The sequence below is a fragment of the Aphis gossypii genome, chromosome 3, assembly GCF_020184175.1.
Source record: "Aphis gossypii isolate Hap1 chromosome 3, ASM2018417v2, whole genome shotgun sequence".
NCBI lineage: Eukaryota > Metazoa > Arthropoda > Insecta > Hemiptera > Aphididae > Aphis > Aphis gossypii.
In genome coordinates, this window is record NC_065532.1 from 43,939,555 (window position 1) to 43,950,774 (window position 11,220).

The 11,220-nt window shown below is 26.7% G+C and overlaps 2 protein-coding genes across 4 annotated transcripts; one reads left to right on the forward strand and one right to left on the reverse strand.

Moving 5' to 3' along the window:
* The first annotated feature begins 259 nt into the window (after nucleotides 1-259).
* LOC114131390 (solute carrier family 12 member 9) lies at nucleotides 260-5,744 on the forward strand. 2 transcript variants are annotated; one of them, XM_027996588.2, is made up of 15 exons: nucleotides 260-656; nucleotides 765-1,124; nucleotides 1,207-1,341; nucleotides 1,477-1,611; nucleotides 2,063-2,268; nucleotides 2,335-2,548; nucleotides 2,621-2,890; nucleotides 3,247-3,454; nucleotides 3,584-3,782; nucleotides 3,852-4,091; nucleotides 4,168-4,316; nucleotides 4,381-4,578; nucleotides 4,641-4,881; nucleotides 4,942-5,006; nucleotides 5,093-5,744. In XM_027996588.2, the coding sequence occupies exons 2-15, from the start codon at nucleotides 851-853 to the stop codon at nucleotides 5,283-5,285; spliced, it is 2,727 nt and encodes a 908-aa protein (XP_027852389.1). In that variant the 5' UTR covers nucleotides 260-656; nucleotides 765-850; the 3' UTR covers nucleotides 5,286-5,744. The 2 variants fall into 2 exon arrangements, with proteins under 2 accessions (XP_027852389.1, XP_050059576.1); XM_050203619.1 differs by lacking the exon at nucleotides 260-656 and having other exon boundaries at nucleotides 986-1,120.
* A 486-nt stretch (nucleotides 5,745-6,230) lies between these two features.
* LOC114131389 (uncharacterized) lies at nucleotides 6,231-11,006 on the reverse strand. 2 transcript variants are annotated; one of them, XM_050203356.1, is made up of 7 exons: nucleotides 10,903-11,006; nucleotides 8,850-8,935; nucleotides 7,264-7,438; nucleotides 7,067-7,110; nucleotides 6,785-6,836; nucleotides 6,582-6,709; nucleotides 6,231-6,500 (listed from the first exon to the last, which is right to left on the reverse strand). In XM_050203356.1, the coding sequence occupies exons 2-7, from the start codon at nucleotides 8,913-8,915 to the stop codon at nucleotides 6,393-6,395; spliced, it is 573 nt and encodes a 190-aa protein (XP_050059313.1). In that variant the 5' UTR covers nucleotides 8,916-8,935; nucleotides 10,903-11,006; the 3' UTR covers nucleotides 6,231-6,392. The 2 variants fall into 2 exon arrangements, with proteins under 2 accessions (XP_050059313.1, XP_050059312.1); XM_050203355.1 differs by having other exon boundaries at nucleotides 8,850-9,091.
* Nucleotides 11,007-11,220: the final 214 nt, after the last annotated feature.

Genomic DNA, 11,220 nt, shown 5'->3' on the forward strand with positions numbered 1-11,220 from the left:
AAAAGTTAGTTAACATTTTCTGTTTAAGCAATAATTTTTATTTTTTTAAATTTTATTCATTGTTATAAATAGGTAGGTATTTGTATTTTTTATTTTTTACTATGCTGTTTGGCGTTATAACATAGGTAACTTATTATATTATCTATATTTAAATAATTAAATGTGTATCTGTACAAATATTTATCTACGTATATACGTGAATGCTTAATAATTTATTAATACCTATGCGTAAATATTGACTGTTTAGCAGTAAACCTGAAACACATAAGATGGTATTGGCAGCTGTTTGCCGCTCCACTAATTTGGCAGTTAACTTCAAGTCTTCCACGAAAAAAACAAAACGACTCTATATTGATAAAAATTCACTCGTTATCACGGTCATTGTTATCGTCTTATCATGAACAGTTTTATCGGCTGTAGTCGTTGATCGTTGATTGACCAGACAGTCAGTAGTTATTCATTTATTGTAGTTTAGTCTTTACTCTTTAGTGGTACCGTACTCGCTACTTATTACTCGGTAGCTAATAGTTGTAAGTGGCAACTTTACGAATAAAAAAAAATACAAAATATTTATAATTTATAACCGAGTTTGTATTGTCGTCGTATACTGTGTTTACAGTTTATGACCGAATTACCTTTGCGCTTACGTAACTGTGGTAAGTATTTGGAAATATTTCGTTAAAATTATTTATTCATTAAACACTTTTTTTGGTTATAACTTGAACCATAATTTATCGTTCATTGTATATTTTCTGATTCCATAGGCGCTGTACTCCCATTGCATAACAATGATTTGGTAAGTTGATCGTGAGTCAAGAAAAAAGAAAAAACCAAAAATACCTGTTGTCCAATGAATTCTGAAATTCCTCCGCCAACTGGCGTGTCGTTTGCCGGTAGCAGTGGTGAGAAAATACCGTTGATGAATCGTCGCCGTCAAGTGCTCGACTATTTTACACGTATGTTTGGAAACTCGAGTTCTGGTTCAGAGGAAACAGCCAAAGATGGTTATGTTGAGTTTGGCAATATTGGGGAAGCGACCAGTGGCCGTACACTGGGACCGTTTGCTGGTGTGTTTGCACCAGTCTGTTTGTCCATGTTCAGTGCCATGTTGTTTTTGAGAGTGGGTATGGTATTGCAAATTATTCATATAGCTCTTAATAAATTACTGAAATATTGACAGCTGTTATAATTTCTTTGTTTGTTTAGGATTTGTTGTTGGAAATGCTGGCCTCATCGAGACACTATTTCAATTTGCCATTGCTTATACGATAATTGTTTTTACTGTTATGTCTGTCTGTGCTATATCGACCAATGGTGCTGTTGAAGGAGGTGGTGCTTATTGTATCCTTTGATATTTATTTTATGTGGTTTAATAATAATTATTTATTTTATATTATTTAACTGTTTTGATTAATAATTTATTTTATCAAAATTATGAATATTATAATAATATTTTCCTTATAAGAGCGTCAATAGTTATGATTAGTAGAACATTAGGACCCGAACTTGGTGGATCAATAGGAACATTGTTTTTTTTAGCAAATATTGTAAGCAGTGCTCTCTGTCTTACAGGATGTGTAGAAGGGCTGATTGATAATTTTGGAGAATCTGGTATGTTAAGTTTTTAAATAAATATACTAATTTTTGTATTATTTAAAATGCCTATTTAATTTATTTTTTGTTAACTGAATAACAAACAACACTAATTGTTTTATATTTACCATTATCAAAGTATTTTTGACCGACTTAAGGTCAAGTAAGCTTTTTGTTAACTTATTATTTTTTTAATTAAAATAAAATATTTTTATTCATTAATATAATTTACCAATAAAATAATTTTAAAATGGCGCAATGTTATACTCAGAGTATGTTTCTTTTTAAATACACATTTGTATTCAATATATTACATCATAAATAATATAGCCTTCAATAATTTAAACAATTTAACCATTAATATATTAATAATAATAATTTATGATATTTATTATAAAAGTATATTTATAATCTATATACTTAGTACTGTTGAAAATTTTTGAAATTTATAACTTTTATGTGTTTTTAGGCTATTTAGTGCCAGTTGATAGTTATTTATTAAAGGATGGCCATTGGTGGAGGTTCACTTATACATCATCATTAAATTTTCTGAATTTAATTATTTGTTTAATTGGTGCAACACTATTTGCAAAAACTACTGTCATCATATTTGCAATAGTTGTAATATGTTTAGTATCATCAATCATAAGTTTTTTTTTGAAATCTCCATTTCAAGTAAGAAAAACACCAATAAAATAGTAAATACCTACAACTTGAAAATTAATTAATTGTTGTTTTTAGATTGAGGTGCCTGCCGCAAATATTTTTGTTAATCAAACTAATACCACTGCTATGTTAAACTACACAGGTTTTAGTTTAACTACTTTCACTGAAAACTTAGGCCCTAGTTTTGGTAGAGATTACACATCAAACAATATTGCTGTAACCTTTTCATCAGTGTTTGGTGTACTTTTTTGCGGTGTGACTGGAATTTTGGCAGGAGCCAATATGTCTGGTAAAAAGAAAATATTTTTGCTTGTTAAATAAAATTTTGCATTCAATTTATTAAAAGTATTTATTTTTTTAGGCAATTTGAAAAACCCATCTTATAGCATACCTCGAGGAACATTAGGTGGTGTACTGTTTACATTCATATCCTACATTACTTTGTCTATTCTTGCTGCTGCTACATGTTCACGAGATTTACTTCAAGAAAACTATGTATTCTTAATGCCCATTAATATTTGGCCTCCATTTACTTCTATTGGTATATTGACTGCCACATTTTCAGCTAGTCTTAGTTGTTTGATTGGTTCAAGCCGAGTGCTTGAAGCATTAGCAAAAGATTGCATTTATGGTAAGAATTGTTACATTTTTATCTAAGCTTCAGATCTATTATTAAATTTTTTGTTAATAGGTACATTAAACATTTATTTACGTTAAACGTATTATATTTATTTTAAACTTCGAAAATTGCAAATTTTCTTGATTTTGATTCATTTGTTAACAATTTGAATGTTTATAAAAAAATATGACTACCTATCTTTTCAATTTTTTCTATTTGTTATGATAAAAATTTACAAAAAAACCTTGTATTAAATTGTCATGGGTATTATTATGTTAAGTGAAATATTACTAAATTAATAATTTAGTATTTTTTTTTTTTTTTTTTACTTAAATTTTATGCAAAACTAACCAATATTACATTTTCAGGTCGATTGTTGCAATTTGTTAATTATGGAGTTTGGCGTTCAAATCCTGTAGCTGCAGTTTTATTTTCATGGTTATTAGTACAACTAATTTTATTTATTGGATCACTTAATTTAATTGCCCAGCTGAATTCCATTTTATTTTTATTGGCTTATGTAGCACTGAATTTGACTTGTCTTGGTTTGGATCTTACATCAGCTCCTAATTTTAGGTATTTATTATTATTTATTTTTATTTATTCAATTTCCATTATATACTTAAATCAAAATATATATTATTACTCATAATATACATAATGCTATATATAATGTGTACTAATTAATTTCTATTTGATATGTAGGCCATCTTTCAAGTATTTTTCGGCATGGACCTGTTCTTTAGGACTAATGGGAAGTGTTATAATGATGTTTGTTATAAATCCATTTTATGCTTCAACGAGTTTTGGATTGTGCTTGTTACTTATATTGCTATTGCACTTCTTTTCTCCATGTGAAGCTACTGAATGGGGATCAATATCTCAAGCTTTAATATTCCACCAGGTATAATTATTCTCTTTACTTAACTGTTAAGCTTATAAATTGAATTAATCGTGTTATATATTTTCATAGGTCCGCAAGTATCTGCTTTTGTTAGATCCGAGAAAGAACCATATCAAATTCTGGAGACCTCAAATGCTGCTGATGGTTGCTAATCCTCGGTCATCTTGTCCAACTATAACATTCATTAATGATCTGAAAAAAAGTGGATTATTTGTATTGGGACATGTCAAAGTTGACAAGGCAGAAACAAATTTAGATTATACAGACAAGGCCATTTCATCCTGGCTGACTCTTGTGGATCATGTGAAAGTAAAATACATTATAAATAGCTATATTATTCTGTTTTTGACTCAATTCATATTATGGCTAAATAAAATTAATTTAGGTTAAAGCGTTTGTTGAACTAACTGTGGCTAATAGTGTACGAGATGGACTACATCATCTTATAAGGTTATCTGGTATGGGAGCAATGAAGCCAAATACTGTTGTAATGGGATTTTATGACGATAAAGTACCACTTGACTATTTTACAAGGTTAGTGAATAACACATTTTAAAACTGTTTGGATAAAGTCATATAAAATGTATGTATGTTATAGGTTGGATTCAGTTTATAAAACTTCAGCATTCCAAGGAATAACAACTAATGAAGAAAAATTCCCTTTGAGATTACCTAATGAAGAAAAACATTTATCTGCATCAGAATTTGTATCAATGATCTGTGATATATTTCAAATGCACAAAAACATATGTATTTGTCGACATTTTGATTTATATAACAAGACTGATATCGTCAAGTATGATTATTAATCTTATAATTAATTTCATGATTTTTTTTACAAAATGTTTATTTATTTAGAAACATTAAGTACAAGTATATTGATGTTTGGCCTGTAAACTTCTTTGGTCCATCAATGAATGATGCATATGACACTAGCAGTTTGTTTATGCTACAGTTATCATGTATTATTAAAATGATTGCTGTATATAAAAAACACACATTAAGAGTACACCTGCTCAATACTATTGATATTCAAAGTCAAAGAATGCAGTTAAAACAGCTGTTGTCTACACTACGTATTAAAGCTACGATTCATGAAGTAAGTGTATACTGTTAAATGTAAGATTACAATTTTAATTGTAAATTTATGATTTTTCAGGTAACAGAATGGTCTCAAATTGATCTAAGAACTTTAGACAGTGATAGAAATACATACATTTCCAGGTGATTATTTATTATTACTTTTATTTTTATTTGTCTACAACAAAATGATTGACATGTCTAAATATTATATTTTCTATTTATTGTAGGGTGAATAAATTAATTAAAAATCAATGTGCTGAAACTGCTATATGTTTTGTTTATTTACCAATGCCCAAAGAAATACGGGGATCAGATTTACAAAATGTAAGTTATCTGAATTCACTTACTGATTTAACCAATAACCTACCACCCACAGTTCTTGTACATGGAGTGAGTGCTGTTACATCCACAACTTTATAGTACATATATTATTATTTAATGATTATTACGTTAAAATATAATTTTATTTATATATACCTACATAATTATTTTTGTATTTTTATTACTAATTTATCTTAAATATGATTTGATATCAATAATTTAATTATTGAGAAAAATGTTATATGATACTTGTATCGAAAAATTTTATGTATTTCATATATATATTTTTATAAAATAATATTATATTGCCGGATTACATTAAAAATGAATTAATTTAATGGCTCACTACAATGTAATCAACTAATCATGATAATCATTTAATCATGTTGAAGGTACCATTTGGTCATTTTATTGATTCATGAAATGTTTAGTGCTTTTTATGTAATCCGGTATAAGTTTTGTGATACTGTTGAATTTGTAATATGAATATTTTATATTATACTTTTATATTGTAAAATGATTTAATAATGAATATTAAAAAAAACTTTATGATAAGACTACCTCATTCTTCAGTTTGTCCTGATGAACAGTTATTATTATATAAACTTTTTAATAGTTTTAAAAAGTGCAATATTACAACATTAAATAATAGAAAGAGGTAGTGTCATACAAAGATGTAATTTACACTGTTAGTTTATAGCAGTTTGTGCAGACAACTGATATTATTTAAATTTAATAATAGTAATTCATAATAATGAAAATGAGATGCATATTTTGTTTTATTAATGAACATAAAACGTTTTATAATTAATTTAAAAAATATATACAATTTATATATTTTTTTAGAAAATGTATAACTTTTAGGTTAAAAATTAGTTGAAGAGAGAAAATTATGAGAAACATTTATCTGGTAAAATAATAATTTTTTTTCATTTACAGGAAAGTTTTTATAACAAATAGTATGTTTTTATAGAAAATTTCATACTAAATAAAATTTAAAAAAAACAACATTCAATCAAAAAAAAATTAGATAAATAGGTTTAATTTTAGTTATAATTTAATAACTTATAAGGTATGACATAGTATGATTAGTAAAATATAAATATACTCTAGTTATTATACAAGTACAATTGCTTAATATTTATAGAGAGGAATTATTATTACTTATTAAAAATAATATATCAAAGTTATTTTATAAGTTGGTCGTTAGTCTTCTCCAATCTTACTTATCAAGCTTAACTTTTTATTTAATATAATGTTTTCATTCTTAAGTTTCTCTATAGATTTCTTGTACTGGTTACATTCTTTTTCAAACTAAAATATAAGAAATTAATATTTATTTTTATTGTTAATTAATACGTCTTTATTATGATATTAGGTACTTTTTTTTCTTACCATTTTTGACACTATCTCCTGACGATTAGCTAATTTTTGTTCTAGATTTTTAATTTCATCATCTAATTTAGAATTTTTATTGTCAAAATACTTCCATACATCATCTATTTTATCTTTTAACTTATTTTCTTAAAAATTAAACATTAAAATATTATTTATATTTCTTTGATTAAAACCATTACATAAAATATTAGTGCTATTACCTTCTAGTTCCAATCCTTTTTTCAATGAATATTTTTCCAATAGATATTTACGCTAAATTTTTTTTTTTTTTTTGAATTATCAATTTGACAAATAAGTTATGTTTAGGGATATGTGTATTATAATAGTGTAGTAATTTTATGTAAGCAATAATTTCCAACTCAACTAAATTCAATATTATCAGTTATTCAGTTAGTAATTAGATAATGTTAATTATTAATTTTGTTGAATATTTGAATTTATTGCTAAAAATAATTTATAACAAAAAATTTATATATATTTACTTGATTTAGAGCTTCAAGATGAGTTGTTAAAAATACATATTGTTCTGAAATAAGATAGGTATTATAAGATTAAATTCATGTAATTACTAATATTACTAATATCGCTCATAAATCATAAATTTATGTTGATGCCTGATGGTGAATGTATTGGCTATATTTTCAATAGTGATATTAATTAAAATGCCGTAGTTACTCACTATTCTTTTCAGTCAAATCATCCACATCTTTTTCAAATGTACACCTTAGTTCGTCAAGTTGAATCTTGTTTGTTTGTAAATCGTTTATTTTAAAATTTAATTTGGATAATTTATCACACAGAGACAACTGTTCTTCGTCCAGCACGTTTGATTGTTGAATCAAATCATCCCAAAACTAAAAATAAATGTTTTTTAGTGACAATTATATAATATTGTTCGAGTACCTACCGCTGTATTAAGTTATTTTACATAAAAAAAACCCGTCATTATTTTAATGATAGTGTTGAACAATGTACGTGGAAATACCTACAGAATACCTACTGAAGCTAATTTTTTGACACGTCTAAACCGCAAGTTAGTAAATAATAAATAATTAATAATTATTAATGGCCTTTGAAGTGTTGAAAAATAATCCTTTTCCATACAGCGCAAATACTTTTTTTCTGTCCATTGGACGGAAAAGTAATAATAATTATTCAAATCGGATTGATATATATATACATGAATGCAATTGTACGTTTTTTCTAATATATCAAATAGGTATCTATCAACCAGTTGGTTTGTTCCTATGGGACGTTGCCGCCAAAGTCAATTTATTCACATACCTATGATAATTATTCATGATTCATTTCAGACCATTACCAATTACCATCATACATTTTTCTAACACGCTCTTTTTCAATCCAAAATTGTAGTTTTCAATTAAATAACATAAAAAAATTATTATTAAATTCTTAATTTAATAATTAGTATTAGACAGGATAAAATAAAAACAAACAACAAATAAATTACATTCAAGTAATGTACAATATTTTATCCGAATTCTAAATATCGAGACTTTGTTGTCGAAAGTCGAGATTATATAACTCTAGTTAGATATTGAATCTCAGACCCTTAGTGGGTTGATAATATAATGTATTATTAATGTCAAAGATAAAATTGATTAGATTATATAAAAATAAATAATTAATGTATGATGATTTATTTAAAATATTTATAGTTTATGACTAATCCTTATAGGTAGGTACTGTCGAAAACTATGTAAGCAACTAAAAAATTTAATTTAATGACAAAATGCATATACCTAATGGGTGCCAGGATTTAAGAAGCTTACAGACCACCGTCCACCACTCACTCAAAGTTTACACGGCAAGAATATATGAAATACATGAATATAATATCAATATGTATATGAATCAGCGCCATTGCGCTATGATACCGTTTGGAGAACATCTGGATGTCGAAAACGGTAAGAACAGTGCGGTGTCAGAAATATTCATCATAGATTACCGTCACTCGTTCGTGTCTGACCAATTTATGCTGCAGGATGCTGACAAAACGTATTTCTATACCATCGACGCGGTAACAACGTTAAAAGGCAGAGGTTTGATAAAAATAAATAGTATTTGTGACACGTGTGGTAGCCGATTTCTCAGTCTTTGACGATATTCTAACAATCGTCACTTACCGGATTACGTACCGCACGCGTCGATGTAGCTCAATTCTGGTTTTTTCATATAATATAATATACCTACTTAACTGACTTGATACTTACTATTATTATATGTTAATACTATTAAATTTACTTCTTTAAATTGAAGAAATTTTTTTTCGAGATCTCGAGTTTCATTGAATAATTTATCACCATCCATTATATAAATTTGACAGGTAGCTTTTGCAAGAAACATAAAATAATTTAAGTATTATTAATCTTATGATTGTATGTACATTATTTTTGACTAGTTATGATCGCGAGCATGCTCTATGCACATATTATATACGTCATATAGTATGGTCAACAACAAGTCGATATGTTGACAATGATATTCTAAAAAAGTAATATATATAGGTATATAAATAATAAATATAAACGCATTCAAAGAAAAAAATATTTAAAAATCAAAATTGCTTTTAAATATGATGAAATGTATAAGTATATTAATATAGACCAGGGATCAGTAACCTTTTTACCTACTCAAGCCATAATTTGTTTCAGTTTTTTATGGAGGGCCGCATACAAAATCAAAATATTAAAAAATATAATTTTAACATATAGGTAAAACTAATATATTAATTACAGATAGCAACAATCATATTATGTGTTTAACATTGCGGTTGTCCTTATTTTAACTAATTTTTAATTAAATACACTAGTAGAGAAAATTTAAAAGTTTTTGTTATATAATAGTTTTGATTAAATATTATTTATAACAATTTAAGCTATACAATTTAAATTTTAAGCACCATGAAATGTATTTGGATGGCCGTAGCAAAAGTTTCGAGGGCCGCGGGTTGCCGGGGCCTGATATAGACAGCTATTATAGGTAAGCTAATTATTATAGTTATTAGTTACTTATTATTTTTTTTAATTACTATATTTTAACAAAATTAATTTAATTAAAATCATTTTTTTATTGTACTTCTTGACGTGTTACCGTGGTCCGTGGATATTGTGTGGGACTGGCGTGGATCCAGAAATGTTTTATGGGGGAGGTGCAAAATTGTCCTTATACACTCGTACTTATGACTAAACTGTCTCAATTGTTACAGAATACGTAAAATAAACAAAAAGTATGTTGGCAATTATATTACTTTATTTTACGTAATTTTATAATACTCTAGTTAGTAGTTGTAATGAACTACGAAAATAATCGAAAACCCAGTATATTATATATAACACAAATCTATTTGGGGGGGCACCCTTTCACTCCCCTTAAATTCGCGCCTGGTGTGGAATTTTATACTTTTGGTGACGTACAATTCTTCAATAGATTTTTAAAATATTTATTTTAAGGTTAAAATTTGCTTTAGTGCATTACTACTAGTACTTAGTAGGTATATGAAATATTGTAGATATACAAAATTAATTATTACTAATATAAACTATATATTTTCATATAATATTCGCAGTTTATGGCTTAACAAGTTCAATTTAAGTTATTGATTTATTTTAATTTATTGTTAGATCTAGCAAATATAAAATAAATACATGGTTGTACAATTATAAATTATAATAGTACAGCTAGAGACGTAATTGGGTAAAAAATAAGTCTTAGAACTAATTTTATGACTTAGAAAAAAATTAGATTCCTTAATATTAAATAAGAAGGTACATAAGAGCTCATTAAAAATGTTCTATAACTTGTTTGAGAAAAAATGATATGATTGTAATAATCATGTAATCATAATTCATGTTATAATATTATTAGGTTATTTTTGTAACCCAAATAATGAGATAATGTCGATTATAGGTATGTCAACTTATTATACAACATGAGAAAAGTGTAATAAATATACTTTATGCAATAATTTTCGGGAAATTTTTTATTTTATATTTATTTATTATATACGAGTAAATGTATTTTTAGAAAATTTACGATTTCCAGTTTCTACAGTTGCTATATCTGGTGGGAGGGGTGAGATGACACATTTACCTCCTACTTTGCCACCCCTCCTTTCAATTACAGTACTGAGTACAACCATGCTTAATAATAGGTATACTGTAGAGTGTAAACTGAGATATTACATAATATTTTATGGTATATCTCAGGTTAGACCTTGTTATACTCTTACGATTAATATAAAAAAACGTATGTAATAATATAGATATTAAAATAATATTATGGATAGGTTACATACCTTTCAGAGTAATCTTTAAGTTTTTGTTTGCTGAACTAAAAATTTCAGAAATATACAAATTTATAAAATGGAAAAGCTAATGAATGGCTGTATTGTTATAATTATAATGCGATATATACATAGATGTAATATGTATCCATATATGTGTATCATCAACGATGGTCAATACGCCCATATGACATATTTTTTATATTATGTATGGACTATGACACGGACTAAGATAGTCTTATATAGTTAATAGTTATATATTATATCCCCAAACACCCGGCCCTAGAGAGCCTAGATAATATAGATCATATAGGCTCTCTACCCGGCCCT